This window comes from Pangasianodon hypophthalmus, chromosome 20 (genome assembly GCF_027358585.1).
Source record: "Pangasianodon hypophthalmus isolate fPanHyp1 chromosome 20, fPanHyp1.pri, whole genome shotgun sequence".
NCBI lineage: Eukaryota > Metazoa > Chordata > Actinopteri > Siluriformes > Pangasiidae > Pangasianodon > Pangasianodon hypophthalmus.
The window spans coordinates 15,742,937-15,770,463 of NC_069729.1; the positions used below are offsets into that span (position 1 = coordinate 15,742,937).

The 27,527-nt window shown below is 39.3% G+C and overlaps 1 protein-coding gene across 4 annotated transcripts in view; it reads left to right on the top strand.

Moving 5' to 3' along the window:
- Nucleotides 1-7,141: 7,141 nt before the first annotated feature.
- Nucleotides 7,142-27,527, top strand: part of dag1 (dystroglycan 1) — a 29,532-nt gene continuing 9,146 nt past the window's right edge. Inside the window, exons 1-2 of one of the 4 annotated variants that reach the window (XM_026932807.3) lie at nt 7,142-7,731; nt 26,619-27,181. In XM_026932807.3, the coding sequence (XP_026788608.3) occupies nt 26,852-27,181 (330 nt within the window). In that variant the 5' untranslated portion in view covers nt 7,142-7,731; nt 26,619-26,851. The other 3 variants (XM_026932810.3, XM_026932808.3, XM_053226975.1) reach the window with 3 other exon arrangements.

Genomic DNA, 27,527 nt, shown 5'->3' on the forward strand with positions numbered 1-27,527 from the left:
TATATATATATATATATATATATATATATATATATATATATATATATATATATATATATATATATATATATATATATAAAGGAGACTTTGACTATAAACTTGATTAGAGAAGCAAAGCCTGAAGCATTAAAAATTCATGACACTTCTCACTCAAGCTGCACAGTCTGACTTGGAGCTTTCTGCTGTTTATTAAATGAAAGGAAGGAAGTTTGCATCATTTTGTTTTTAAACTCCAATAATCTTTGACCTCAAGGGGCTTATCTATTAAAAAAAAAAAAAGGGTGAACCGTATAAATCCAGCTATATTGCAGGAAACACATGGCGAGTGTTATGAAACTGAAAGATTCCATGAATAAGTTCTTGTGAAAAGTTACACAAATCTGTGAAGTAATGCATATTGATAAGATCACTGATAATCAGTGCTAATTCTAAAGCGCCCGTGAGATTATTGAACAACTTCAGCAGTCCAGAAGGTCAAACCGAATGCATAGTGTACTGTTATCGATTACTTGGACTTCTGTATCATTGATTACTTTTTGTCAGCTAACTTACTGGGAACAAATAGCAAAAAGCCTAAAGAAACATTATTTACACTCATAAATACAGTAAAATAGTTTCGCAAATAAAAAAAAGCATAATTCTTGTTTATTTTGTTTACAATGATATGGGTGACCTCTGTGTCCTGATGCTAATAAAAGTTGGACAGCTGGAAGCAAGTTCCTACTGTGTGAGTCTTGTATTTTTATTCTTACATAACACTGTGTGTGTGTGTGTGTGTGTGTGTGTGTCCTCCCACGGTGCAGAAATAATATCTACACTTAATCCCATATGGACTGCTGAAGATAGAACAGCTGAGCAGATGATCATGGTCTCATATAGCGTAATCTGGTTATTCTGTCTGTTTGAGTTTTACAGTAAAGAATCCAGCTACAATATAATATAATTAGCAGTTAACTACATATGTTTATTCAGAAATGAGAATAACTATATTCGGCGTGATCAGAATCAGAATCACAATTTGCCATATACAGAACATTTAGGTGTATTAGAATTTTTTCTTGGAGTTTGGCCAAAACATGGTCCATCGAACACAGTTTACAACACACACATCACAGATAACGCAATACACAACACAATTACCATCCTAATATACAAATACACAAATATTGCACCTTAAGCAGAAATAATATTCGTTAGTATTTATTGAAATGTTCCCTACGTGGTGTTGACACCTTTCATGATGGACAATGTGCACACATTTAGGAGTTACCTCCTGTTCTGTTTTTCTTTCTTTCTTTTTCCATTTCTTAGGATTGAATCTAAAAAAAGATAAGGATTAAAACAATAATAAAAAAGTAATAACCCACTGCAGGCAACAATGTCATTTTTTTTTACATTTCTTTGTTGCATTTACTCTTAAACAAGAGTTGAATTTTTTTAAGAATAGAATTATCAAATACACAAAATGTGGTTAGCCAGAATCCATGTTAATGGTGTAAAGACATTACAGACATTCTAATGATTCTGTGGAAGCAGGGGCGTGGTCAAGCGGCGGTTGTTGAATGGAGGGTGGAGCCAGGAAAAGTGGGTGGTAACGATCTATACCTGTGCGGGATTTTTCTAACGAGTGTTTTTTGTGTTTCAGTGAGTGGCAGCAAGGATAAAAAAAGGGGAGAGAAAAAAGCCATGGGGGGGAGAGAGAGTGAGAGAGAGAAAGAGAGAGAGAGAGAGAGAGAGACCAAGCCTTCCTACCTTCTCCTCATTTCTGGTCCAATTCGTAGAAATGTTCCAGATTTATTTAACCTTTATTTTTTTAATTAATGTTTTACTATCAATCTATAATTTGATAGTAGGGTTGTACTTTAATAATGACCTCATTAGTCAATATCGCAATATCATTGTAAATAAAGAAACAAAAATCAGAGAATTTACTTTTCTTCTTCCCATGATCTTCAGGAAATTCAGAAGATTGGGAGATACTTGGGGAATATTCCAGATATTTCATAGGGATTATTTTTTTCAGGTAACAGGATTGAGTGAAAATTGTGGGACACTAAAATTAAAATTTTTCATAACCTACAGTATAATGGACGACTCATGGAAAAGGATGAATCAAGCATGAAATGTTAAATGAATTCACACATTCATGCAAAAAAGTGCCATTTGTGAAGCATTTAATGATAGCTATAATGTGCTGTAGCTAGGTTTTTTATTAATATTTTTAATTATATATCTGGTACATAAATATAGGTTGTTGTGAAGGACACTGTGTTTACCTGTGTTTAAAATGTACCTTACCTTTACTTTACATACATATTTGTAAAAATCTTATCAGTGGGAACCAAATGGCACCCCAAACAACTTCATTTTCTTTGTGCTTTAATGTCATTCTTCAACTTGACAGCAGATCTTCTTTATTCCCAATCTGGACACTTATAAACTATGCAGTCTCTTGAGCAGAATCCCAAGGAGCTTGCAGTGCCATTGCTTTTTCGCCCATTTCCATCATTTTTAATACCTTAAGTGCAAAAACAAATAGGATTTGAAGCTCCGTGAACATGAAGGCTCTTGGGGACATTGCTTTGTCCTTTTAAATTAAACACACTTCAGTGGATTTCCTCCAACGTGTAACAGTGCCGAGCTGCATGCCGTATACCTCTCATTTCATGAATCAATGTTTAGTAATCCAAATCAACCGGGCCAGTGTTAGCTCAATGGCTGTAGTTCTGTACTACTGACTGGAAGATTCTGACTTCAGATCCCAGAGATGTTTAGATTGTATACTGTATTACTTGTGAGTTTTTTTTATTTATTTATTTTTTTTATAAGCATCTGTCACACATTGTTGCTTATTTTCCAGTAAAAGCACAAGCTGAATTGTTTTTTTTTCCTCTTATACCACAGCAATTTGTCAATTGTTTTTATTAAAGGTCGAATTTTTGTCTATTTATACTTACACTTAAAAACAAGTTAATTCCTGTTATTTCTTATGTTATAGCAGCTATAAACAGCTGTTGCCTCCTCATCCTTTCTTTTTTTTCCTCTTACTTGAGGTTAATACAACAAAATAATCACAGCTTGTTATGTTACCAGAAAGCGCAGGCTCCTCTGTCTTGAAGACTTTCCCACTGAGGTAAACTTAAAGCACTGACACTAGAGACTCCTTCCATAAAGGTTAAATAAATGTTTTTTATGGACCATATCAATGACTATACTTTTTAAAATCCATTTATTATTAGTCTTACGTGGAGCGTCCGCCATACAAGTCCCTGTGAAATAGATGCTACTATAAAAACAATGTATTAGAACGAGCACTCTAATGTAAACCTGTTATTTGCCAACACTTTCCGACCAATCAGTATCGAGAACTCAACAGTGCTATGATATCACCGAGTAATCCAGTAACTGATAAAAACCTTAGCAAAAAATATTTTGCTCTGCATATTTCCTACGAACTTTCAAAAAACTCCTGAAGATGCACCTCCAAGAGCATCTTCAGGAACACCTTCAGCCCCCGCCCTTTATGTGTTGATGCGCTGTGTATACAGTATGTTTCTATATAAACCAGTGTACCTTTGACCACTCATGCTACTCTGTTACTGTCAGGACTTTATTTGGAGTAGAAGCACTTATACCACATCACAGTTGTATTCTCAAATCTGATTGGATAGAAAGTGTACATTATTTTTGTATAACAACATGGCTCAGAGAGTAGTTCTGGCTGTAACATGAACAATAGGTGTATCTTAATGCGTTATTGTTTCTATAGTAACAGCTTGTACACGGGACTTGTATGGCAGATGCTTCACATAATCTAAGACTAATAATAAATAATTTTTTTAAAACCATGTTGTTTAACAAAAAAAATGTTTAATTGTTGATATGGTGAAGTTTTTTTTTTTTTTTTATTAGAAGGTGTTTATTAAACATTTATGGACGGAGTCTCAGTTTTCTAGCAGAAGAAAGTCTTCAGGATTATATGATTTCTGGTTTTCCAGTAAAATGACAACCTGAGAGAGAGAGAGAGAGAGAGAGAGAGAGAGAGAGATATGCTGATGAAGCAATGACTGTTTATCGCAGTTAATATGTAAGGGATAACAGGAACTAACTTGTCTTGCGGATATTCCACAACCTTAAATCTTAACTGTTAAAATGGATGATAAGTCATTCATTGTAGAATAATACACTCCAGATTGTACAGTTACATGAAAATAATCTACTTTGGGGTGTTAAAGGCACTCTACTGTGCGTTGTGTCGCATCACACCACCCCATCCTGGAATACTTTCATGTTTTATTCCTTATTTAATCCACCAATCAGGTTTATTTGTTGCTACTTTTTTGCACTTACTTCTGGTCAGTTGGTGGATACTTAATTCTGCAGCACTTATATCGCCGACAAACATTTCTCTGCTTGTAAATTGCATTGGATCGTGTTGGAATTGCATTGGAATGGAAGCAATTGCCAAATGAGTACAAAAGTATAAAATTGCTGAGTGGAAGATCACTGAATTATTGAACGCTGCTGCCCATTAGATAACATCAGCTAGGTTACAGGCAGCAAGCATGTTCAGATTTAAATATGAGTCCAAGTGTTAGATTTTTTCACCTGTGTTGTTTTTTATGGCATTGGTGCTTCAGGAATCCTATATCAATCAACTGTCTACATTTTGAGATTATATCCTGTAACTAGGATCTTAGGCACAGTTGAGGAAAGTTGACCTTATTATAGTATATCCTTATTGATCCATCATCACCAGGGCTTTCTTTAAGATGGCCAGTTTCATAAGCACCAATATCGATCGCTAAGACAGGAGTCTTGGGAATCGACCTACATGTTGGAGAGTGAGAGTGAGTGTTTTATCTGTAGAAACAGGGTTTCAGATACTTGAGTTGATTGACGTGTTTGTGTTGTATGGCACTTCTACACTAACCAATTTTGCCACTTTTTGGGCTGTGATGATCTAGTGCTGTTTCTTCTATTCTCAGTGTAGATGACCATGTTTATAATTTCAGCCATAGATACAAACCTTCTTTCAAAAGATTTTTCTTTTTTTGTGATGATTTATGAATCTATCAGAAATCATCACACTAAAACTGGGAGATCAAATGTAAGTTCTCAGATAGTTTCTTTTAAAGCATTAAGGGATATTGGCAGTTTGGGGCCTTTTTAAATTTATTATAATAATTTGATTATTTTAATTTTTTTTTTTTTTGAGCTAAAGTTAATAAAGATATTGGACACATTACAGTCAGTGCACATTAATTCAGTGCTTTCTTTTTAGTCTTGCCTGCTCTTCAGCACTCCTTTTTGTTGTTTTTTTTTCATCCTGCTCTTTGAATTAACTACACAATTAGAAGTGCTAGAATTTAAAACCTTGTATGATATACAAAGCTCTCCCACATACACAAGGTTCACACACATTTGCCATGTGATGTGTGATGTATTTTTGTTTTGGAAAAATACATAGTAGCTACTGCATATACAACTATTTCTTCATCATTAGAGCTTCATTTACAAGTGTAAAAGTAACTACTGTATTTATTTCTATAAAGTATGTGTACTTGTATTATTATTTTGGTCGATTCCAAATACCTAACATATTTTCTGCTGTAAGTCAAGCAACTTGGTTCAGCTGGTAAGGGCTTTGCATGGGAATTACAGTTACTACATTACTTCCTGTGTACAATTAATTAAGTCCAAGTGTATTACTATAAGCATATTAAGCACTTCCATAAAATCTATGGGTTTTGTAGAGATGATTAAATTTACAGAAAATCAGAAGTATCAGTGTACTAAAAAATGAACACATCAGCAAAATAATTCTGTGGCTGGTGCAAAAAATGTATAATTGTGTAGGAAAGACAAATGTTTCAAACCTGTAGTGTACCATGAACATAAATCATACTGAACATAAATCATATCAAACAGGTATGTTTACTTGTTTATTTTCTTTCTTATAAGATCTAGAGTATTAGATTACATTAGATTATTAGATTATACTTTCGAGCTGAGTACTGCTTACAGATTCCACTATCGAGTTTATATCCAGATCCACATTTATCCACTCACGTCCACTTTAATAGGAACACCCGTACACCTGCTCATTTATGCAGTTATCTAATCAGCCAATCGTGTAGCAGCAACGCGATGCGTAAAATCATGGAGATACAGGTCAAGAGCTTCAGTCAATGTTCACGTCAAACATCAGAATGGGGAAAAGTGTGATCTCTGTGGCTTTAACCGTGGCATGGATGTTGGACCCAGAAGGGCTGGCTTTAGTATTTCAGAGAGAGAGAGAGAGAGAGAGAGAGAGAGAGAGAGAGAGATAGCTCAAATTTTGGTGTAACATCTTTAATTAGATTTCATTAGATATGAGTGTATACTGTATGTAAAAACTGAAAAAATAAGCACCAAAAACTATTACAGTAACGATAGATAGATAGATAGATAGATAGATAGATAGATAGATAGATATAACTCTTATTAGTGTGGTTTGAGAGAGAACTTGTATGACTGTATATGTAAAAACTGAAAAAAGCAAAAGAAACTATTACAGTAACAATAACTATGAAAAAGATAGATAGATAGATAGATAGATAGATAGATAGACAGCTAAAATTTTGTTGTAACATCTTTAATTAGATTTCATTAGATATGAGTTTTAACAGACCGATAGTTAAAACTCTTATCAGTGTAGTTGTGGAGAACTTGTATAACTGTATACTGTATGTAAAAACTGAAAAAATAAGCAACAAAAACTATTACAGTAATGATATATAGATAGATAGATAGATAGATAGATAGATAATTATAACTCTTAGTGTGGTTTGAGAGAGAACTTGTATGACTGTATATGTAAAAACTGAAAAAAGCAAAAGAAACTATTACAGTAACAATAACTGTGAAAAAGATAGACAGACAGACAGACAGACAGACAGATAGATAGATAGATAGATAGATAGATAGTACTCTCATCAGTGTGGTTTGAGAGAGAACTTGTATGACTGTATATGTGAAAAATACACAGAAGCCCCAGTGTTTGAAGGGGAGGAGTGAAGGCGAGCTATCTTTCCTCCTCCTCCCTCTCTCTCTCTCTCTCTCTCTCTCTCTCAGAGGTGGAGACTTAAAGAGTACTCGTATATCCAAACCTGGCTGCTTTTACTTCCCATTACACTGCTCGTCTGCGGAGGAGCTGTGGAAAAGCTGAGGAATACTAATTGACTGTAGTGCTGAGCTGAGGAGGAGAGGAGAAGCCGCAGAGCCTGGACTGAGCCTGGACTGAGCCTGGTTAAAGCCTGGTTAAAGCCTGGACAGAGGCGCTCTCCGCCGCTTGCACATCTCCGTCATGTGATTGTTCTTTCCCGCGAGTCTTTAGTTTAGCTTTTTTTTTTAATTAATTATTTTTCATTTACATTTCTGCAGCGTGTAGAGACAAACCTCGAAAGTGAACGCTGTGCTTTTTAAATGGTGGATTCGGCTTGAGATGTGTGAAAGAAGGGAAAAGGGAGTTTGTTACAGAAGAAAGCCGTTGTGTTGGTGAAAGCTGGGACAAGAACAACCTGAAGAACCATCACGACATTCACTGGGACATTGTGCGTCTGTGTGTGTGTGTGTGTGTGTGTGCGCCAGCGAGCGCGCGCGCGCGCGTGTGTGCGTGTGTGTGTTAGTGTGTTATTCTGCTTTCGCAGCGAAGACCCACTGAAGGCATTTGGCTCAAGCTTCGGAACGGTTAGTCTTTCCTGTTTTTCTTCTTAATCTCTGAATGATTGCGAGGGAATTGCAGGCTTTGACGCGCTCTCCTGGATCCACTAGTCCAGGCTTTGACGACTCGCTTTGTGGCAGTGAAAGTGTTCGACTTTGCGGCTTGGTTTTAGGAGGAACAGCCGCCGAGAGAACATGAGATGTGTTTGGGCTTTATACATGAGCATTACAGGCGCTAGCTAATATATAACCGAGCTGGATAAAGCCTTAAAGCGACGCGCCTTTTCTTTCGTCTCTACGGAAAGAAAAATAATGACTAGAAATGATGTTCTAGCTCAAATATAAGGTCGGGCAACAACACAACGAGGTAAGAGATTCATTAACAGCTTTATTATGGATTCTTTTTGAAGCAGATTTGCTTAGGGTGCACGTTATTTGTTTATTTCTTATGTGCGAGCTTGTGTATATATGTTTACATATATGTGTGTGTATGTTTATGTATGTATATAACGTTAGCTCGGTGCTTAGAAGCTAGCTAGCTGTATAGCTAGTCTCACTTCATCCTACTGCCAATAGGTCTCGCGAACAGGTGTTAGCTTGTTAGCATCATAGATATCTTATCTTATCTTATCATAACCGGCTAACTTAATATCTCTTCGTCTTTTTTTAAATATCACATTGTCTCCATAGTACACACTCTCTTAGGCTAGGTGTTAGTTATGCTACTTAGCCTGCCAGCTAGGTGGTTATTCGTGTGTATGTGTGTTTTTTTAGTACCACTTGAAGAAATTAGCTTGCTAACCCCTATGTTAGAATTTAACTAAGAAACGTTAACTAGGTTAGCTAGGTAATGAGCTAGACTAGTTTTAGTTTCATAGCGAAAGGTTGAAAAGGTTACAGAGGGAAAAAAAACAGTAGTGAATGATTTGAAATGATTGTAAAAGCCCTAGCAAGCTAACGTCACCGGAAAAACATTGTTTAACTAGCAAGTTTAATTTAGCGTTATGTTTTCTGGTTGTTGTGACTAGCTATGAGAGTTAGCAAGGAGAGTTACTCAGGTTAGCAAGGTGGCTAGCGAGGTAACCTTTAAAAAATATAGTGAAAGCCGTGTAGGTATAAACGCTAGGTGTCTGGAACAGATTTCTTGGCATTGTTAATCACGGGTTTATCTTCTGGGAGTCGTGTAAATGACTCGTACTACAGTTGACGTAGGCTGGATGTGTAGAGAGGGTGCAGCAGCGCCCTTTACCGTTTTGGGCTTTGACATTTAGAGACATTGCGGTCAGATCAGTGGCTCTAGGAGACATCCGTGGGAGTGTGTTGCAGAGAGCTGTTCAAACAAGAACAAATTGAAATAGTTGCGAGATGAAGAACGAGCTTGAACACAGCGCTGATGTGTAAATACAGCTCAGCTCAGGTAATCGTTGATTAGTTTCGGGTGATCGTGTGTGTGTGTGTGTGTGTAAATGTGTGTAGAGAAAGCTATACGATCAGAGTGACCACAGTAACGACAGGCGCGTTTCTTATTCCTCTTTATTGTTTATGTGTGTGTTTTGTTTAAATCACGTATATCACGTTTTGTGCGTGTGTTGAGATGTTGGCAACCTTTTTGTCGGCTCCAGGAGGCGTTATTTGTCTTGCGATCTCCTGCAGTCTGTGTGAACGGCGACGTCCATAGAGCTGCTAAACGCATTGAGGTTTAGACCTGGTTAGTTAGTTGGGAAAAGAAAAAAAAAAAAAAAACACCCCATGTGTTCTGTACAAACAAGCAGCAATGTGATCATCTTTGCTGATGTCAGTTGTTGACGTTTTGTCACGTTTTGAGTGAGATAGGCATGTGATCAAGATTGATCACTTTGATGAATGTGTAGTAATGTGTATAGTTATGGCATATTTCTCAATCCTAAAGTACAAGTATACACATGTCTGGATCTCAAATAACCAAACCATTTAAACTGGACGAATATAGAAAGTAATACATACAAATGTGGGTAAGTAGCTAAACAGACTGGAGCTGGGAACTGGTTAGTTAGACAAAAACACTTCAAATATCATGATCTATATAAACCCGCTTAATTATGACACACATTCACGCATTTGTCCATCAGTGTGATCATCAGATGAATTGTTATTACACATTGTCACATTTTGATTGCACTTTTCAATCCAGGAATGATCGCATTGCTGAATCTTACCATACTGTTAAGGAGTTTATATATATAAAACACATTCACGCATATGTGTCATATATATATATATATATATATATATATATATATATATATATATATATATATATATATATATATATATATATCACCGAGCCAGTTTTGAAATATATTCACAATGATCTATCAGCGTGATCATCTTTCAAGAAAACACACGTATTGTTATTACACATTGCTAGGTTTTGAGTGCATCATGAATGATCAAGTTGATCAAGCTGTAATGTTTTTGTCGTATCACCTAATCCACATATGGAAGTGTCTCTGTGTGTGTGTGGCTTTAGAAGGTGATTAAATGCTATTCATCATACACTGAAAATTATTTACAGAAAGATATCTGTAATATTTATGCCACATGGTCCAGTCCTTTTTTATGTGTTTTTAAAATATACATATAAACTGTCTGTGTATGCACAGTAAGAAGTAAACACAATGGTTTAATTATATAAAGAATAACATTTAAAGCTTCAAAAGCCTTCCAGCTTCCTGATGTTTGTCTATTACTTTGTATAATTTGTTTATTACATATATTATAGGACTGAAACCGAAATCCTTCCTCAGCTGTCCGTGTCTTTCTGTATAATTATGTCTGGATTTATTTTAGACATTGTGGGACGTCATACGCAAATTTAATACACACAGTTGAGATAATCTGCCTGTGATTTTGGACCCAGGCTTCTTTAGATTTTTCCAGAGCCTCGAGCAACACTGACCATAGTGTGGGTTGATTTTCTTGCTTTACGTCTCTGCATATAGATGAGTCTGGCCATATATATATATATGCGTATGCGCTGTTGCTTTGGAGCGGTATCTCTGCCTTGGCATGTAGGCTGAACCGTGTTCTGCCAACTCCCTTTTCGGCCTCTGGGGAAGAACTAGAGGAGGTGGGATAAAATTAGACAGGCTTACATTTCCGAGTTTTTTTTTTTTTTTTTTCTCCTTCCCCAGCTCGTGTCTCGCATACTGTATGTGTTTCTCATTGACATACAGTGCTCTGCAAAGTTTGTGTTCGGATTCTTCTCCACACGGCGCAGCCAGCTGTTGGGGATAGTAAATGAGTCTAATTTTCCTCCAGAGTCCTGAGTATAATTGCGATAGTAGGTATTGCTGCGGTCCCCGAGGCTCCTCGATCACCTTCGGTGTATTGTAGTGAAGCTGATAGCCAGCCATATTGATTGGGTTTGTCCTGAAAACAGCTCTCTTGGTGCAGATTGCACTCATTTGTGGCTTTCTTGTTGGTATTTCTATACATATAAACAGTCAGCTTTATTATGTGAAATGACAGCTTACTTCATTTAGAATAGTAATTTTTGTTTTTAGTGCATTTATAATTTTGAAAGATAAAACTCTAATAGTTAATAAACAAGCAGCTCTGTGTATTATGTGAACCATATGGGAATCAGAGCCATTATTTGTTCTTGGTTCTTGTTTTTCCAAGTAATTAGACAGATTAACATAACGGTAAATAATGTTGTCATGTTAATACTCGGTTGCAAATCCAGTGGCTGTAATGGCTGCCTGAAGGCTGTGACCTGTAGACATCACCAGATGCTGCACATCATCCCTGGTAATGCTTTGCCTGGCTTGTAAACCAGTCATTTATTTTCTGCTTGTTTTCTTGGGGCCTTTTTGCCTTTGACTTCAGTACGTGATCTAAAGCTCAGTGTTCAGATCAGCTGATTGGCGTGACTAAGAAACAACGTTAAACATCTTGGCCCTGACAGAAAAAAAAAAAAAGGCAACAAAAATGCTGTGTTTCAGGGAACATGCTTGGATCTGAGAAATTAAGATGTGCCAGAATTCGACCTGCTGCTGTTGTTGACAGTCTCATCATCAATAAAAACAAGAGTTCCGCCGATGAGGTGGTGCTTTGGATCAGTTCTTTTCTTTTTTTTTTCCTCCAGACTTTCATCATTCTGTCACTCTGGTACAGGTGAATCTTTCTCTCATCTGTCTATAAGTGTCAGACCTGTACAGGCTTTTTATGTACTTTGTATCCTGGAGAGCATTCTTGTTTTCAACCAGTTTTTCTTTGTGACTGAAAGTATTATTTAGTCATCCATCACTGTGATATTGTGCAGTTTACCAGCCTGCTTGCTGTTGGTCAGCTATCAGGTGCATTCTTGTTCCATAACGGTGATGAGGAACACACCTTGGGTTTTTAATTTTGTCTCTTACTAGGGAAAAGTGCTTGGAAAAAAAAAAAAAAATATATATATATATATATATATATATATATATATATATATATATATATATATATATATATATATATATATATATTATCGTAACCTGCTGAACTCAAATATTCCTCTTTAATTAGTAATGATTATATGACATTGAAACATACTTACATTTCTAAGAAACATCCAAATGCCTTAAACATCCAACAACAGTACCAGGCCTTTAGGAGTCATTGACCGCAGGCAGATAATTGTTGAAAATCAGCTGTAGACCTTTTGGTGGTCCAAAACAAAGAAGCTAAAAGTAGCTGAGCATGACTTGTCCAGTGGCTTCTGGTCTCCTGAAATGGCTGGACTGTACAAAAAAAAGGCTGACTTATATGGTATTCCATATATAGGCATAAAGTCTAAAGATGGTATATTCTGTAAGGAATGAAACACTTGGGGCAGTGAAGTTACAGGAAGATAATCAACAGCAAGGTGTTGTGATGTGGCCCGAAGTTCATTATTTTCCTATGACAGTGTTTTATTCTTCTTATACCACAGCAGTTTTCCCAACAAGTACAATTTTCACCTCTATTAAGGAACATGTATTTTTATCTGTTTATAGTTACATTTAATGTTGACCTCTTGCGTTAATAAGTGAGCTTGTTACTGTGATATGTAACAGCATTTCCTTTTGTATTTGATTTATTGCCAGTTGCCAGTGAGAGCGATGTTATAGAAAATGAATCAGCTTCTGACCAATATTCTGACCAATGACCAAGATTTGCTGTGATATAAAATCTTGTTTATTAGTCTGAGTGCTGGAATGTTGTACAGTGGGTATTTGGTGCTGTAGCATTTTCTATAGCGTAATCTATTATTATTTTAAACATGCAGGCTGTTTGAGTGCAATATTGTATACGAGACAATACAAGAGTGCAAATTGTGACCTCTTTTCCCGTAGAGCTCTAAAGTTAGCCGTGTAACTTTGCCCCACTTGGTTTTAAAAATAGAAAACCGGGGTGCTGGGGTGGGATGGGGAGGGTGGTAGCCGCTACCAACCATTTCGTACATCTGACATACATGCATGCTACCTTGACAGATCTGGAGTGCATCTCCGATTGTCCTGTCTCTTCTATACATACACCTAGAGGCAAAGTCCTGTGAAATATAACAGGCAGGAAGTTAGCACAGAGTCGTGTTTCATAACGTGACATGTAAGGCAGAGTCATGATTGGATTTGAAACCTAATCGAAAGACGGCGTGGCTGGGCGAACCCGCACTCGCAGCATAAGAAGCTCTTTCTTCGAGCACACACAGCTCCTGTTTGTTTTCCCGCGAGCCGCTCCATCCTTTTGAGGCTCTGTGCGCTGCAGCACAGCAGCGTGCAGCGGCTCACGGTTCAATCTGCAGACTAACCTAGATTTCCGTAGTGCCGCTCGTAAATAACCAGGGTTCAGTTTCAGAGCGAGGAGGCGTCTCATCCTGTGTACAGTTTCATCATGTAACACTGCACCATCTGCAGATTTTGAGTGAGAATCATTTGACCAATGTAGAGCTGAAGTACGCTAAAAATACTAATGCTTCGAGCCGTTGCTTGCTGACAGACGTAAAGAAGGTAATGCAAATGAAGGCGAGCAAATCTCAATTCATAAGAGATGTGCTATTGTTTAATAATGACCAATTTGTCAGTTATTAAACAGTCAGTACTACCTCCCTGAATTGTTTTGATGCATAAACGATTTTAAATTACTACTTTACATGCCGGTCTCTAATGATAAATTATGCTTGTCAGTTCCTAAATTGTGAGAATACTTTAGCAGTTTGTGCCCTAATTGTAGGGGCTGTAGTCACAGAAACAGCAAAATACTTTTTAACGTCCATCCCTGATGAGGAAAGCACATATTGAAGGATAATTCTTTCAGCAAATAGGCCTGAATACAAGACTTTAATCTACAAACAAACTCACGTCGACCCAGTTTCAAGTAAGACTGCTTATGATTGTTTTTCAGTGTGTATAAGAACTTTTTGAAAGTCACTAGGGAAAAGGAAAAAAAAAAAAAAAACAAAGACGCACAATATCGTGAACGCATCATACAGTCTGGTGAGTCGTCTTTTACTGTTTGCAGCTAAGCAGGATAGAAGAAATCTAAAAGAAACTTTCATGACATCCTCTGTTTGAGTTGATGTTGATAAACCGTCTGTACTAGAAATGGGTCAAAGCCTGCAACAGCAATTACCATGTTATTGCTGTTCATATAACCAACTCTCTGAGGTTTCCATTATTTTGGCTTAAGCTTTGAAAATTTGCAGATGGTTAGCTCTATCAGAGAATGGCTTATAAACCAAGGCCTGAAATTATTCACTCTCGGGGAGTTGTTAGTCTTAACTAAAAGCTAATTTTCTGTGAACACCAGGGACGTTTTTTCCTACAGTGATTTTTTTAATTTTTTTTTTTTTTTAAACACAATCGCTTAATTTTCTCGTAAAGCCTACAAAATGATAGATTGCTTCACCCTTTCACTCATCTGTGGCACTTTAGATTTTTCTGAAATCTAGTCCTAATTGTTAGAAATTCCCTCAGGCCTGACATGGTCTGAGTAATTGGTGAACCAGTACCATCAACTTGTAGCAGCACTCCAGTCGAGCACATCTTAAGACTTTATGCTGCGTCAGAAGCCGCTTCCCTTTTGTCCAAGCCTTGGCTTTGACATTTTAAAAGAAAAAAAGCTGCGAGTAGACATACGACCTTGCGGCTCTGCCTTTGCAGCGTATTCTCACAGCGCTGTGATAAACCTGCCTTTCAATAGCCAGAATGTTGGGCTCAGTGCAGGAAAGATTGCTGTGGTGTCATCTTTTTTTTCTCAATTTAATAGAATTTCAGAAAGTCTGGAACTACTTTAGAGACGCTGTCTAATTCATTGACTTGGAATGCAGTTGGCAGAGTTTGTTAGTTAAAATGGGGACTTCAATGCTTTGGCTGGAAACTGAATAAAAAAAATAGCTGTATATTCTTGTATGAGTAGAGTGGACACTTCTGAATATTCAGAGAATCAACCTAGATTATAAAATGTAGCTACCGATTTAGCTACTTCTATATTTTCATGTCCAAGGCTGAGTGATCAGATCAATAATTAGTTAAGCTGCTGAGATTTGACACCACCGCTGTGGACAGTGCCAATTAATGTTTCCCACAACAAGTTCGTGTTGCGGCTCCATGAATAGAGCAGAAGGAAGTCCCCCCCCCTCCTCCGCCCAACCTGGTGAGTTTGAGGTGCTCTGTGACCCCTCTGCAAATTACCCAGCTTTTCCTGAAGTGAGAGGGTGTTTGCTGTGATCTAGCCTGAGTGAGTAGAAAGGAAGGTAATTGTTGAGTTGCCTGTTCTGAGCTCGGTGAACCAGTAAACCCCGAAGCCAGCGCAGTCACAGTTTTCTAAACTGAGAGACCGAAAGAAAAGGACCACCTGCAATTTCTTAACAGATTAGTCTAGTGAACAGCAGGGAAAGTGAGTGTGCTCATTCAGGGGGGATGTCATTCAGATTCGGAGCTGCTTGTTCATCCCCACCTGTTCCCTAACAAAAGACTCAGTCATATGAATGGCGCCTGCTTTCACACCGACTCTTCGAAATCATTTACCTTAGAGCAAGGGATTTGCCAAGTGCTTAGGTTAATTGATAACACATTAACCCTAAGATTAGGCGTCACATTTTTACTGCATGTGAATACCAAAGCTTACAAAGCATGGTTTGGATATTGAGTGAAGTATGTTTATTCCAAATGTAATACCACTATCATTTTTAAAACGGCCGACTATGTAAATGAAAAGAATGCTGGGTCTTATCTTTGCAGATAAAAATAGGAGGTTAGGCTGTTTGTTCCTGTGCAAACTGCTTGACCTGATTGCACCCTGATATCCTTTGAACACCGTGTCCTTGACGCGTATCTGTTTGGAAAATAAACTCATTTAAAACCTAAACGTCTTACTTGGAAAGAGATTAATGAATACCACTAATGTTGAGATCCCGCTTTTGAAGCGGCCCAGTGAAATTCACAACCTTTGGAAATATGACTTTGATGTCGTCTATGTCGGCTGAGGCTTTTGGTGAGGTGCTTTATTACCAATTAAACACAGGAATCCAGATTGAGACACTCGAGTTTAAAATTCAGAGCACCAGCCTTCCTGGTGAATTCCAAAGCCTCAGATAAAGCGACAGCTCTATGCTGACGCTCAGCAGAGACTTAAGGCTAGTGCGTAATGGAATATTACTTAAGAAATTATTCTGCGTCCTAATGGAAGCTTTCACAGCCAAGCTCCTTATGACGCCAAAAAGTGGGTGCTGCATTTACCCTGACCACCTGAAGGAAATGTAGATGAATTCTGTAAACGAATTGTTCTCCTCTTTTCTTAATTGTTGTATGTAACTGTACAAGTCCATTCTTTCTACTAGTGTTTCTGTATTAGGACATTTCTCTTAATGTTTCTTGAGCGAGTCCAACATGGTTGTTTTCGCTGTAGGCATTCTACCAACACTTATAAGCTGAAGTAAGAAGTCAAACAGCAAGGAACTTGCATTCTTTCCACGCCGATACAGCCAGCTGTTGTCTAGGGGACTGGAAAACCCGGGCAGCGTGTTAGCCTGGAAGAGGTGATCATTAGATAAGGCTCATCTACCATGGCAACCCTCAAAATGTTAGACAACTCTCACATCCAGATCTTTCCGGGTGGAGAGTGCGCAGGCGTCAGGCAGTCTGCTGGTGAAAGAATTCTAGCACCGGATTGGTTGTAGAGACAAAGAGATTATATGTTTGACGGAAGCAAACTATGAAATCTTCCACCTGGCTCTAGACTCTGGCAGCGCTGACCCAGTAAACATGGCCAGAGATGTGGACACCACGAAGCAGACCTGTGTTACTTCTCACACTTAAACACCAACGGCTGCTTTTCACACCGACCAGCGGCTTTGCCTCTGAATGAAGGACTTTGTTCCTGCTTCTGGAGATGGTTCGCTCACACTTGTTCCCCAGCAGCTCACAGTGACCTGACCCTGTACATGTTTCTTTTCGTAAGAGCTGTTGTTGAGGCATTTTTACGAACAAAAACTGTGGATCAACACTCCTAAAGTGTGACAATTGAATATACATTTATATATTTGCGAGCCTGTATTGTGATGTAACATTATTATAGAGTACATTTAAACGTATCAGTGTTACCTCTGCATTTTTTTTTTTTTCCCAAGAGAAGGCTGCCTATGTAGATGGCATATTTGTGCTCGGAAAATTTGGAAGGAGCACCAGGACCTTTTTAATACCGCACAAGTTTAAAGGAGCACTGCATTTCTTGGAGAAGGCTTTGTGCAGGTAAGGAGTAAAACACTTAGAGGCATGATGTTATAGGAAAATAATCAAGGACAGGATGGTGTGATGTGAATTATTTGATTATTTTCCAATAACAGCAAGGGTTTCATTCCTCTTATACCACGGCAGTTTGCTAATGATTAAAATATTTTATTTATTAAAAAAGGACACCTTTTTATCCATTTATAGTTACATTTAATTGTGGAAGCTAGTTCACACAAGTCGTAGCACCTATAAAACATTCAGTCCTCCCTCCTTAGACTTAAGCTCTGACTGTTACACTTGAGACTCTTTCCATAAATGTGAAATAAATTTATTTATTTTTTTTAGTCTGTTTATTAATATCCTAAGATTATGTAGATCGTCCAAGTGACTGCGAACGAGCTGTCGCTACAGAAACGACAGCATTAATATATCGGATCAGATTCGAGAATTCCACAACGCTGTTGCTACAACATTGCTGTATTTTTCCACAGTCTATTTTGTAGATGATATGATGATGGCAAACATGATGCAGTCTCCTAACTTGTGTATACTTATAGGTGCTGATGTGGATACACATCCCTGTGCGAGCTACAATTTGTCAGGTGTTTGCTACGTTGGGAATATGTATTTTGCCGAAGCTTTTAAGTCTGCACCGGAGACCCGGAGACCTGTAGTTACAGTATATTACTATACACTTGGAGCAGTTGCATCACCTGCTTGTTTTTCATAGAGGAAGCCATAATTTTCCTCCAGTGTAGTCACAGTGTTTCATCGTAGTACTTTGGAGCAGCACTTGTAGTTTGTATCTTTACATCTACTGATATTAGCCCAGATTTTCATATCATCTTGAGGTCAGTTTAGATTGTGGAATAATAACGGCATCGTTTTTTTCTTCACTTGCATGTGAGAACTGTGTCTGGTGAACAAAACCACAGGCTTTCCTTCTCCTCCTCCCCTTTGATTTTGTCCAGATGCAGGAACTTTAAACGCTGCCTTCTAGAGTTATCTCAGAAGCACAAAAAACTGTGTCCTTAGCCAACACAGTAGCAACAGTTTTATTAAATGTATTTTTTTAGAAAGCGTAAACTTAGTGTCAACATACGGTAGTACTTTCTCCTTCTCCACATGTTGGTTCTTGTATCTTAAGGATGTGTTTTCCTCAGCTTCATGATCAACAACAGGTTTCTTCTGTCGAAACAGGTGGCATTATTGTTCAAACATCTTAAACCATGTACTTGAAGTTTACACTAGCATCGGCTTTGTTGACATCTACTGTGCGTGTTTGAACTATTTATTGGCCCGAGTCTTTAATCCAAGATGGGCTCCACAGATGTGTTTCTCTTTAGCAGGTTACGTGCGCAAGTTGTGTGCCTCCGTGGAGCCATCTGCTTCTCCCTGAGGAGTTTGCGGAGTGTGTGGGGAGGGAGGGTTGGCGTCATGCTGCTCTCGGCACATGGAATCCACCTTCAGAAGCGCAGCAGCGTTCTCACACCCCGAGCATCGCAGCTTTGATACGTGCGTGTCAAGCACACAGAGGGTGGAAATAGATTTGCTTCCTTCCACAGCACAGCACTGTGGTTTGTTCAGAGCAAACATCGATCATCTTTGAAGTGCCGTCTTTCAGTCCACAGTCGTTCAGCACTGTAGCGTCTTGTCCTCCTAATGCCCTCCCAAATACGTGCACACACACACAGAGAGAGAGAGAGAGAGAGAGAGAGAGAGAGAGAAGAGATGAAGGATAAGGTAGTTGGGTAGTGTATTTTTTTTCTTTTTCAAGTCCAATTCCCAGGAGGACTCTGTGCCTGGTTGTTGAACACGCTCTGAATGCCATTGTCACCCCCTTGGCTAAGGAAACGTGACGAGCCACTTTTTTTTTTTTCCCCTCCACCATTTCCCCCATCAATCCCATCCCCCGCCTTTTCTCTGCCGTCTCTACCCAAGAGCAAGTCCGCTCTCTATCCTTCCTCAGGCATCCTGAGCAGTGTCATCCCAGATCAGTGAAAGTGAGGAAGCAGAAGCGTTTAGCCAATCCTGCTTTAACACGCTGGCATCGCCTCAGTGTGAGCTGAACTGCTCATTCACAGGATAAGGGATTCGCTCTCTCTGCAGCCACTTGGTGCAGATCCAATGTGTGTGTGAGAGAGGGAGTCCATCTTGCGATTAAAGCAAGGAAGCCTGTAGCCTGAGATTTTCATGGCTGATGATTTGAGAGTGTGATTGTGATTGAAGACATGCTTGTCCTCGATTATAAGGGTCAGTGATTCTCTGTCCTTGAATGTCCAGCTAAAGCAATTTGTTGCTTTTTGTGTTATTTGAGAAACACACACACACACACAGTCAGGACAGTGACATGATTTTCGTAATTTTGCTTCTGTGCACCACAGTGGATTTGAAATGAAGCAATCAAGATGTCACTGAAGTGTAGACTTTCAGCTTTAACTCAAGGAGTTTAACAAACATATTGCATTAACTGTAATTCCTAAACACTTAATGCAGTACATTTTTGTTGAATTAAAGCTGAAAGCCTACAGTTGAATCCTGTCTTGATTGCTTTATTTCAAATCCATTGTGGTGGTGAGGCAAAATTATGAAAATTGTGTCACTGTCCAAATACTTATGGACCTGACTGTATATATTGTAATTGTGTAGATAAGGTGTCGCCTACTGTCTAGACTTTTTTGCCTTGACCTTGCTGAGACTATTTTTGTCCCATTACGTGGAACAGAAAGAGCTGTGGTTGAGGGAGGTGTAAGCAAGGGGCTGGCCAGGTTATTTATAGACTCAACAGTGATAAAGAAGCAAGATGAGGCTTTGGCAGCACCACTCAGGGGACTTGGTGATGTATTAGATAGATGTCTGTATCTACACCGACCATGTGTCTCCACCTATTTTTGAAGATAGACCATTTAGAGAAATACCCTTGGCCCTGCTTAATAACCTGCTTCTAAACCACCACTGTTGGAGGTTAACAGGTTGTTCTCTTTAGCTGTTTTTACACCAAGGTCGACCTTGGAAAGCAACACGAGACACACCAGGCTGACGTGGAGGTTGTTGCATTACACAGACTTTGGAGTGGGTCTGGAGCTGTGATTTGTAAGCAGTCTCAGTGTTCCAGCTGTCACTACTGCCACCTGTCTTTCTGCACCATGGAGCTGATGGTGGTCTTCATACAGCATCCGAGATCCCTGATAAGCAAAATGAACAGCTTTAGTGTTTATCCCAGTGTGCTCGTCAGCATGCATTTGCAATGACTCTAAAAAGAGGCGTGCAGACAGAGCGGCCATTACCACTTTGATTACAGGCTATTTCTGGATAAACGCGCATTGAATGCAGCTCAGACATAATTTGAAAGGTCACAGAGCGCATCTTGTTCATCGTTGGCGGAGATGTGCTTGGAGGCAAATATAATTTATTTTGACAAGTTGTCGAGAAGAGGAACTTAAGAAGAGCAGTCAGAGTATTTTCGTCTCCTGACCATCTCATTCTCTTGGAAGGTCAATAAACCCCAATTTTCAGAAAGAATTAGGAATATTATTTGATCTCCATATTCCCCACGGCAACAGTTTAGTTATTTCAGGAAGCATTTGGATGATTGGCAAAGTTGTTTTAGCGATCATATTTCCTAAGCAGAGGCTATTGCCTGGAAGTAGCCGTTCCTGTTTTCAGCTTTGAATCTCATTCTCAAGCTATGCTTGTTGCTTGAAATGATTTCAAACACCTAATCTAGGAAAGATGTTAGTCTTGGTAGCAGCTTATCTTAAAGTTCCCTGGAGAGACATGTCAGGATTGAAATGTAAAAGATTCTCATTTTGCTTAAATGTAATTATACGAGATATCTACAGATTTCTGAAGGGTTTATAATAATAATAATAATAATAATAATAATAATAATAATAATAATAATAAGTTTTACATCATCTCGGGTCTAATTTGCATGCCACCCCACACCACAGTGTTGCCATGATGTAATTCCAGAGATCTAAGCAGCCTTGAAAGAGGAATATGGTAAACCCCATATAAGCTGTAACTATTCTCGAACAGAGCTTCACACAACTAATCAAAGCATTTTATGCTGTGCTTAAACATTTCCTATTTCCCATGGTTCATTTAGCTTTGCTGTGAATTAAAAATGTATGTGTGGGGTCTGATAGGCTTCTATAACCTTTTTAAAAAGTGTTTGACAGGATCAGGTGAATTCCCAAACGCAGGATATGAGCAATAAGCTTAGTTAATTCGTGATTATAGGTTATTTAGTTTCTGACAAACTTTGTGTTGGTTAATGCAGTGAAGGAATTTGCGAAAGTGCAACGTAATCTGTTTGTAGATGAGTTTTTTAATATTTTCTTCAGCCCACAGGTGGCCCGTGTAACACAAGATCTTAGGAGTCTTTGTAATGAACCATGGGAGAGTAAAAGCTTCCCATTGTTGCAAGAATGTGTGCAGAGTCAAGATGGCCGCCGCGCCCCTTACTCAAGTATCACCATTACTGCCAGGTCACTTGGTTCATGTTTGCTCTGCAGGCATGTGGGGACCCGTGTGTTTGCAAGGGCACTTTCAATTTAAAAACAGACTGGGTGTGACTTTTCCGCCCCACACTGCTGTCTCTCTGTAGAGTCCTTTCATATTTGTTTCTTTCAGTTCTTTCACCATAGGTGTTGGGAATTCATGCACAGTTCAGTTTCTTGTTATATCTCACAAATTCCAAGATGCAGTCATGTTCAGGATTTGCTTGAACATGACATGTACTCCCATATGTGCCAACATGCTCTGCATTGAAATATGATATGAAGCATGAAATCTTTGAGAATTTCTTGCTGGAGATAATCTGCCTTCAATGCTTGTAGCCACCATATGTCTTGTTGCCCTCATGTCATCTCATCATTAATAGGAGATGCGTGTACAAGCAGAGAATTTCTGATCATGGTTCAGGAGAAAATGAGGAGTTCCAGAGAACATGCTACACACACACACACACACACACACACACACACACACACAGTGATTTTTTTTTTTTTAAACTTTTGTTTGGTAAAAAAAAAATCTCAATAGACACATACTGATTTTCTGTAATTTTTAAAATGATAATAAATGGCTAATCACTGGCAAGCTTTATTTCAGTAAAAGAGCTGCTCTATTTCACGCTTACCAAATTACACCCTCTGAGGGTGTAGACCACACACTGGGTAAGAGAACGTCAGTTAGGAAAAACAACAGTTTCCATGATGTCCCTATCTTTCTGTGTTCCTGTTTGTTTGTTTTGGCAGCATTTTTTCTTTTTCTTTTTCTTTCCTGTTTTTTGTTTACTTGGAGCTTGTGGCCTATTACTGAATCTTGTTATTAGTGTATTATCTAGACTATAAGTGGCTGCCTAACAGCTCCGGGGTCACAGGTTTCATCCAGGGTGTGTCCTGGATCCACCACAACCCTGATCATGATAAAGCAGTTACTGAAGATGAATGAATGAAGTTGTGTCATTTCACTACACAATAACTACACTGTAGCTGTCCAGCAAAATTATACATGTAAGCCACATTTTACTGTACAAACAGCAGCAAAAAGTATCTTATAGTTGAGTTAATACGGTCCTGCAATGGAATCTATTGTACTATCTGAAAAGAAGGAAAATGTTGCTGACAGCTTGGCACTTGCTTAAGTCGGCTTTGTAAGCTGTAGACCGACGAATTTTGATATCACTTGATCTCTCTTGATTGCTTCTCATGAAAGACTCAGGCTGCATTGGTCTCCAAATTGCACAGTTTCGAAACCAAGAAGAACCTCATTAATCTGGTGTTTTTCTTCCCCTTCTGGATTCTGTTAGAGCATTAACAGTTGGCTATCGCTCAAGACGTTATAGGTTCAAAACCACACGACGACTCCTGGCACTGTGCCCTTGAGCAAGGGACTTAGTGCCTCTGAACCAACCTGAAGTGGCTAATGTCATTCACTTTGGAATGTACTGTGGTCTTGAAATCCATGGTTAGTAATAAACGTACCAAATATTCGTCCAATCTTACAGACATGCGTTTCTGCAACAACCTAAATGTCAAATAGTTATCAGTTCCCTCCAAATAACCATGATTTGTATCTTTATCTGACATTTTTTCCAGACTGTTTTCTTATTCTAGCAAGCAGTAATTCATTTATTTATTTTCTTTTTAAACAAATGTCGCACTGATGCAGAACTGAGAAAATGAGATTCTTTTCAAATGGTTGTTTCAGGTCAACATAATGTGGTTAAGTGTTAAGTGGGCCCATGCCTGCGATCATTTTCACTCCTTCAGCGTCTTAAAGCAATTTCATTACATTTTGTAAAATATTGAGAGAGGGGAAAAGTCAGTGTTGGTGTTCATCATTTGTTAACATGTTTATTTATTTATATTTTTTAATTTATTGTTCGCAGCGTGGCCTAAACTGCTAAATCATATTGCTTGTTTCAGTGGTGTTCAGATTAAATAACTGAGCTGCATTCAGTGCTGTCTTATTATTACAGCTTCAAGGTTCAGTCTTCTGTGTATTTTACTTTGCGCACATTTTGAAGGTCATACATTCATAAACAAGTGATCAAAATGGTTTTGTCTTTTCCCCCCTCTTGCTTAGCACTGAATTAACCTCCTTACGCTGCTATATTGCAGTAACAGATTCAGCATTGTTCCTCTCTAATTACCAGTGCTAGGGCTTCTGGGTGCTTGAGCAAATCTAGAAATAATGACAAATTAAGAGGTGAAGCACTTTTTTGGTACCAAAATGAGGGTAAAGTTCATGCAAATTTGTTCAACAAGGCATTCGTTGTTTTGCCCTCATTTTCCAGAAATGAAGGCTCTGAGCTTCACTGGTTCAGTGACTCTGTGAGTGGAATGCGTTTGCAGACAGAGTGACTCACCGCCTTTATAATCCCATCTAATACCGCGAGCCCCCATAAGCGTTGTGCACAAAGGGTGTTGCCACGGTGCCGGGGGGAAAGCACTCGCTGGCTTCCAGAGCTTCTGTTTCTAGCGGTTTGTATATACCTTGCTTTGTAAAAAAAACTTTTGACCACCAGAGGCCCACCCTCTGTGATAATGTGAACTTATTTGGGCCTTAATCTTAATGTTGCACTTGAGGCAAAGATAGAGTGAGGAAGTTATCAGGTTTAGTTTCACTGCTGAAATGTAGTGAGACTTGTCAGCCCTGCTCTGCTGACTGAATATAGCCTCTAGTTCTAAAGAGGAATTTAGTGATGGGTTATCATTTTTAGACCCTCACATTGTGAGTGCTGTAAGGATGTCTGTATCTGCAACTGGAGATGGGTTTAAACCCATCCTTTCATGTGCCCATAATTCCATCAGCCTATCCTTACTGGCTATGGACGCAGGAAAAACAAACCATGACCCGACCTTGTCCATCACAATGATGCTCCGTAAGAATGAAGGATTTGCATTTGGCAAATTTCTGAATGGAGCATGAAAAGTTATCAAGAGTAGAGTTTTCAGTTTTCAAAGATGGGCCTTCCTCCACCACTCCACCATCACTATTGCCTGAATTAGGTGTGTTACTTGTTAATCAATAGCTTTAGCAGGCTGTTTTTAAGTCAAGCACCCTCACTCATTTAGAGTGACTGGAAGAAAGTGTTTGGAGCTTCTGGACTGTCTTGTTTTCTTTGGCGCGGGCTGTTTTTGACTCCGCCTTTCTATTTTCCATTGCCCAACCTCTTTATAGGAAGCACTGGACTAGTCAGGCTTAATGCCTCTGTCCATGCATTAAGGTTGACATGTTTTACTGCAATATCTTTTACTGCTTGTGTTGGAAAAGAATGAAACTCAACTGTAGATCCTACTGCTGTGATAAACTGATGAAGATTTTGGAAATTTGTATTTGTTAGACAATAGGTCAGGTTTCCACTTGTGGGCGAAGGTTTTATTTACGTGTAAACAGGAATAAAGAAATAGCTGGCATGCTTCATAAGTCTGTCTGTCAGCAATGGTTTATAATTGTGATACTAGACAATGAGTAGAGAGTATGGTGGTGTTGGTTATTCACCAGAGATGATTGACTCAGTGTTGGCTGACATGGAAACAAATGGCTTGGCAAGCAGTGAGTGTATTTAAAATCCTAACAGGAACACACTGCAGGGGTAGTAGATGATGGCTGGCCACTGAAGGTTCTTGGCTCTGATGACTGTTACACAGCTCCAATCATGTTCCATCAGCTCTTAATCTGGATTCACAAAGGGGTTCCTAACCTGAAAAACACTGTTATGTTATTCAGCAGAGAGTCCCAGTAGTACTCCTTTTTTTCCCTCTTCTGTTTATATCTCTTTGAGTCCACAGTGCAGGTGTCTGGTTGCTGGCTAACACGAACCAGACTTCAAAACAGACAAATTGATTATTTTTGTCTTGGTTAGAACGAACAGACATTGAGAAAAACACTACAGGCTATCAAGAAGAAGCTTACTGTACAAGACTATTGTTTTTACGAGCGTACTAAAGAATCTCTGCTCTGTTCTCACTGGGGCCCGGATAACTCGGAGCGTGAGAGCTAGCTCTTCTACCGCCTCTTCCCTCATAGCCTGAATCCTGGCCAGAGTGGCACTGAGAGGAGGGCCTCTGGGGAAATCATCTGTATTGTTTGGAACTGCATCCCCCTCTTCAATCGCACAAACCCGGCTGCCCACTGCCTTCCTTTAGAGCACTCCTCCTCTTGCTGTGCGCTTTACTTGAAAGGACCAGTATGAATAATAAACCCCCAGAGTTCAGTGTTCTGTCTCTCCCTCCCCATGAAACAATAGGGGAAAAGCCATGCATTTATTCCAGCCTCACCCCCACAGAAATGCTTCACTCAGTTGGTCAGTGGACTGACCTCCTGTCTTAACGCATTTTTCTTCACAGTCTGCTTGGTGCAGAGTGCTTTTCAGGGACATGTTTGGTAATGGCTGAGCGAGTTTGCCGAGCCAGGACAGAGAAAGCTGTGAATGTTAATAAGATTAGACTTATCCACCTGTGTGAACAGTGTGTGTGTGGAGCCAAACGAAAGTGTAGTGGTGGGAGTAAAGAATCCGCCATACTGTTGACCGAATGCAAGGTGGTGGTGGGGTGGGGTTTGGGGGGCATTATTTTGTCCGTGCTTTAGACTCCTTAACTAGACATCACCGTGTCTCCTTTGGTATTGAAATGCACGCTAATGAATTCTCTTCTCTTTCACCAGGTCTCAGAGGCAACTTCTAACAATGGGATTTCAGGAGTACTGAAGAGATTCTGACAAAAGGCAAGGGAAGAGAGAAAGCAGTGAGAACAAAAGAAGAGGCTTGCCAGAGAGCTGGGGGCACTTCTGAAAAAACAAGAAAAGGATCAGTTCTTTGGGGCTCAGCAGGGGGTGTGCATGCTGCCCCCTCAACTGGACATTCTTCTTTGTGCCAGAGTGAGACAACAAAAGCAAGTATGCGCAATAAACTGAGCAAGTTCTGGGATGCAGGCTGCTGGCCCATGCTGAGGCTGGGGAGCAGGACTATAGCGCTGCTCCTGCTGACATTCATGCTGCCGGCAGAAGCTCAGGCTTCATCACCCCAGGGAAACTTGGAGGTGCTGGGAGACATGGCACAGCTGGAGGCCTCCATGCACTCGGCAGTGCTCTCTGACCTCCAGGAGGCGCAAGCAGTAGTGTCTGCAGTGGCACAACCAAGCGGCTTCCCAGATTCCTCTGCAGTAGTGGGAAGGATGTTCCAGATACAGATCCCCTCAAAAGCCAAGGATTCTGGGAGGATAGTTAAGGTGAGCCAGAGAGTTTATCCACTGCCTTTCATCAGATGTTCCACATTTTGCATATCTGATGCATTTGTATTCGTTGTTCAGTAAACTTAGTCAGTTGTAGAAGTGACATTGCCTCTAGCGTCGCTTCTCGAAACTTATTCCATGCTTCCCTTCTGAGTAGCGACCCATAAAAGGCAGCAGTTGCTCTAATAACAGAACACAACTTATAAACCCCATGAGTGCATCACACATTAAGGCCCAGTGCTCTCACAGAATTCAGAGGATGCATGTACCCTGAATGCTGATCAGTGTTGGTAATACCAAATTCGTCTTCTTTATATAGAGCATGTACCATGTGCAAATGCTG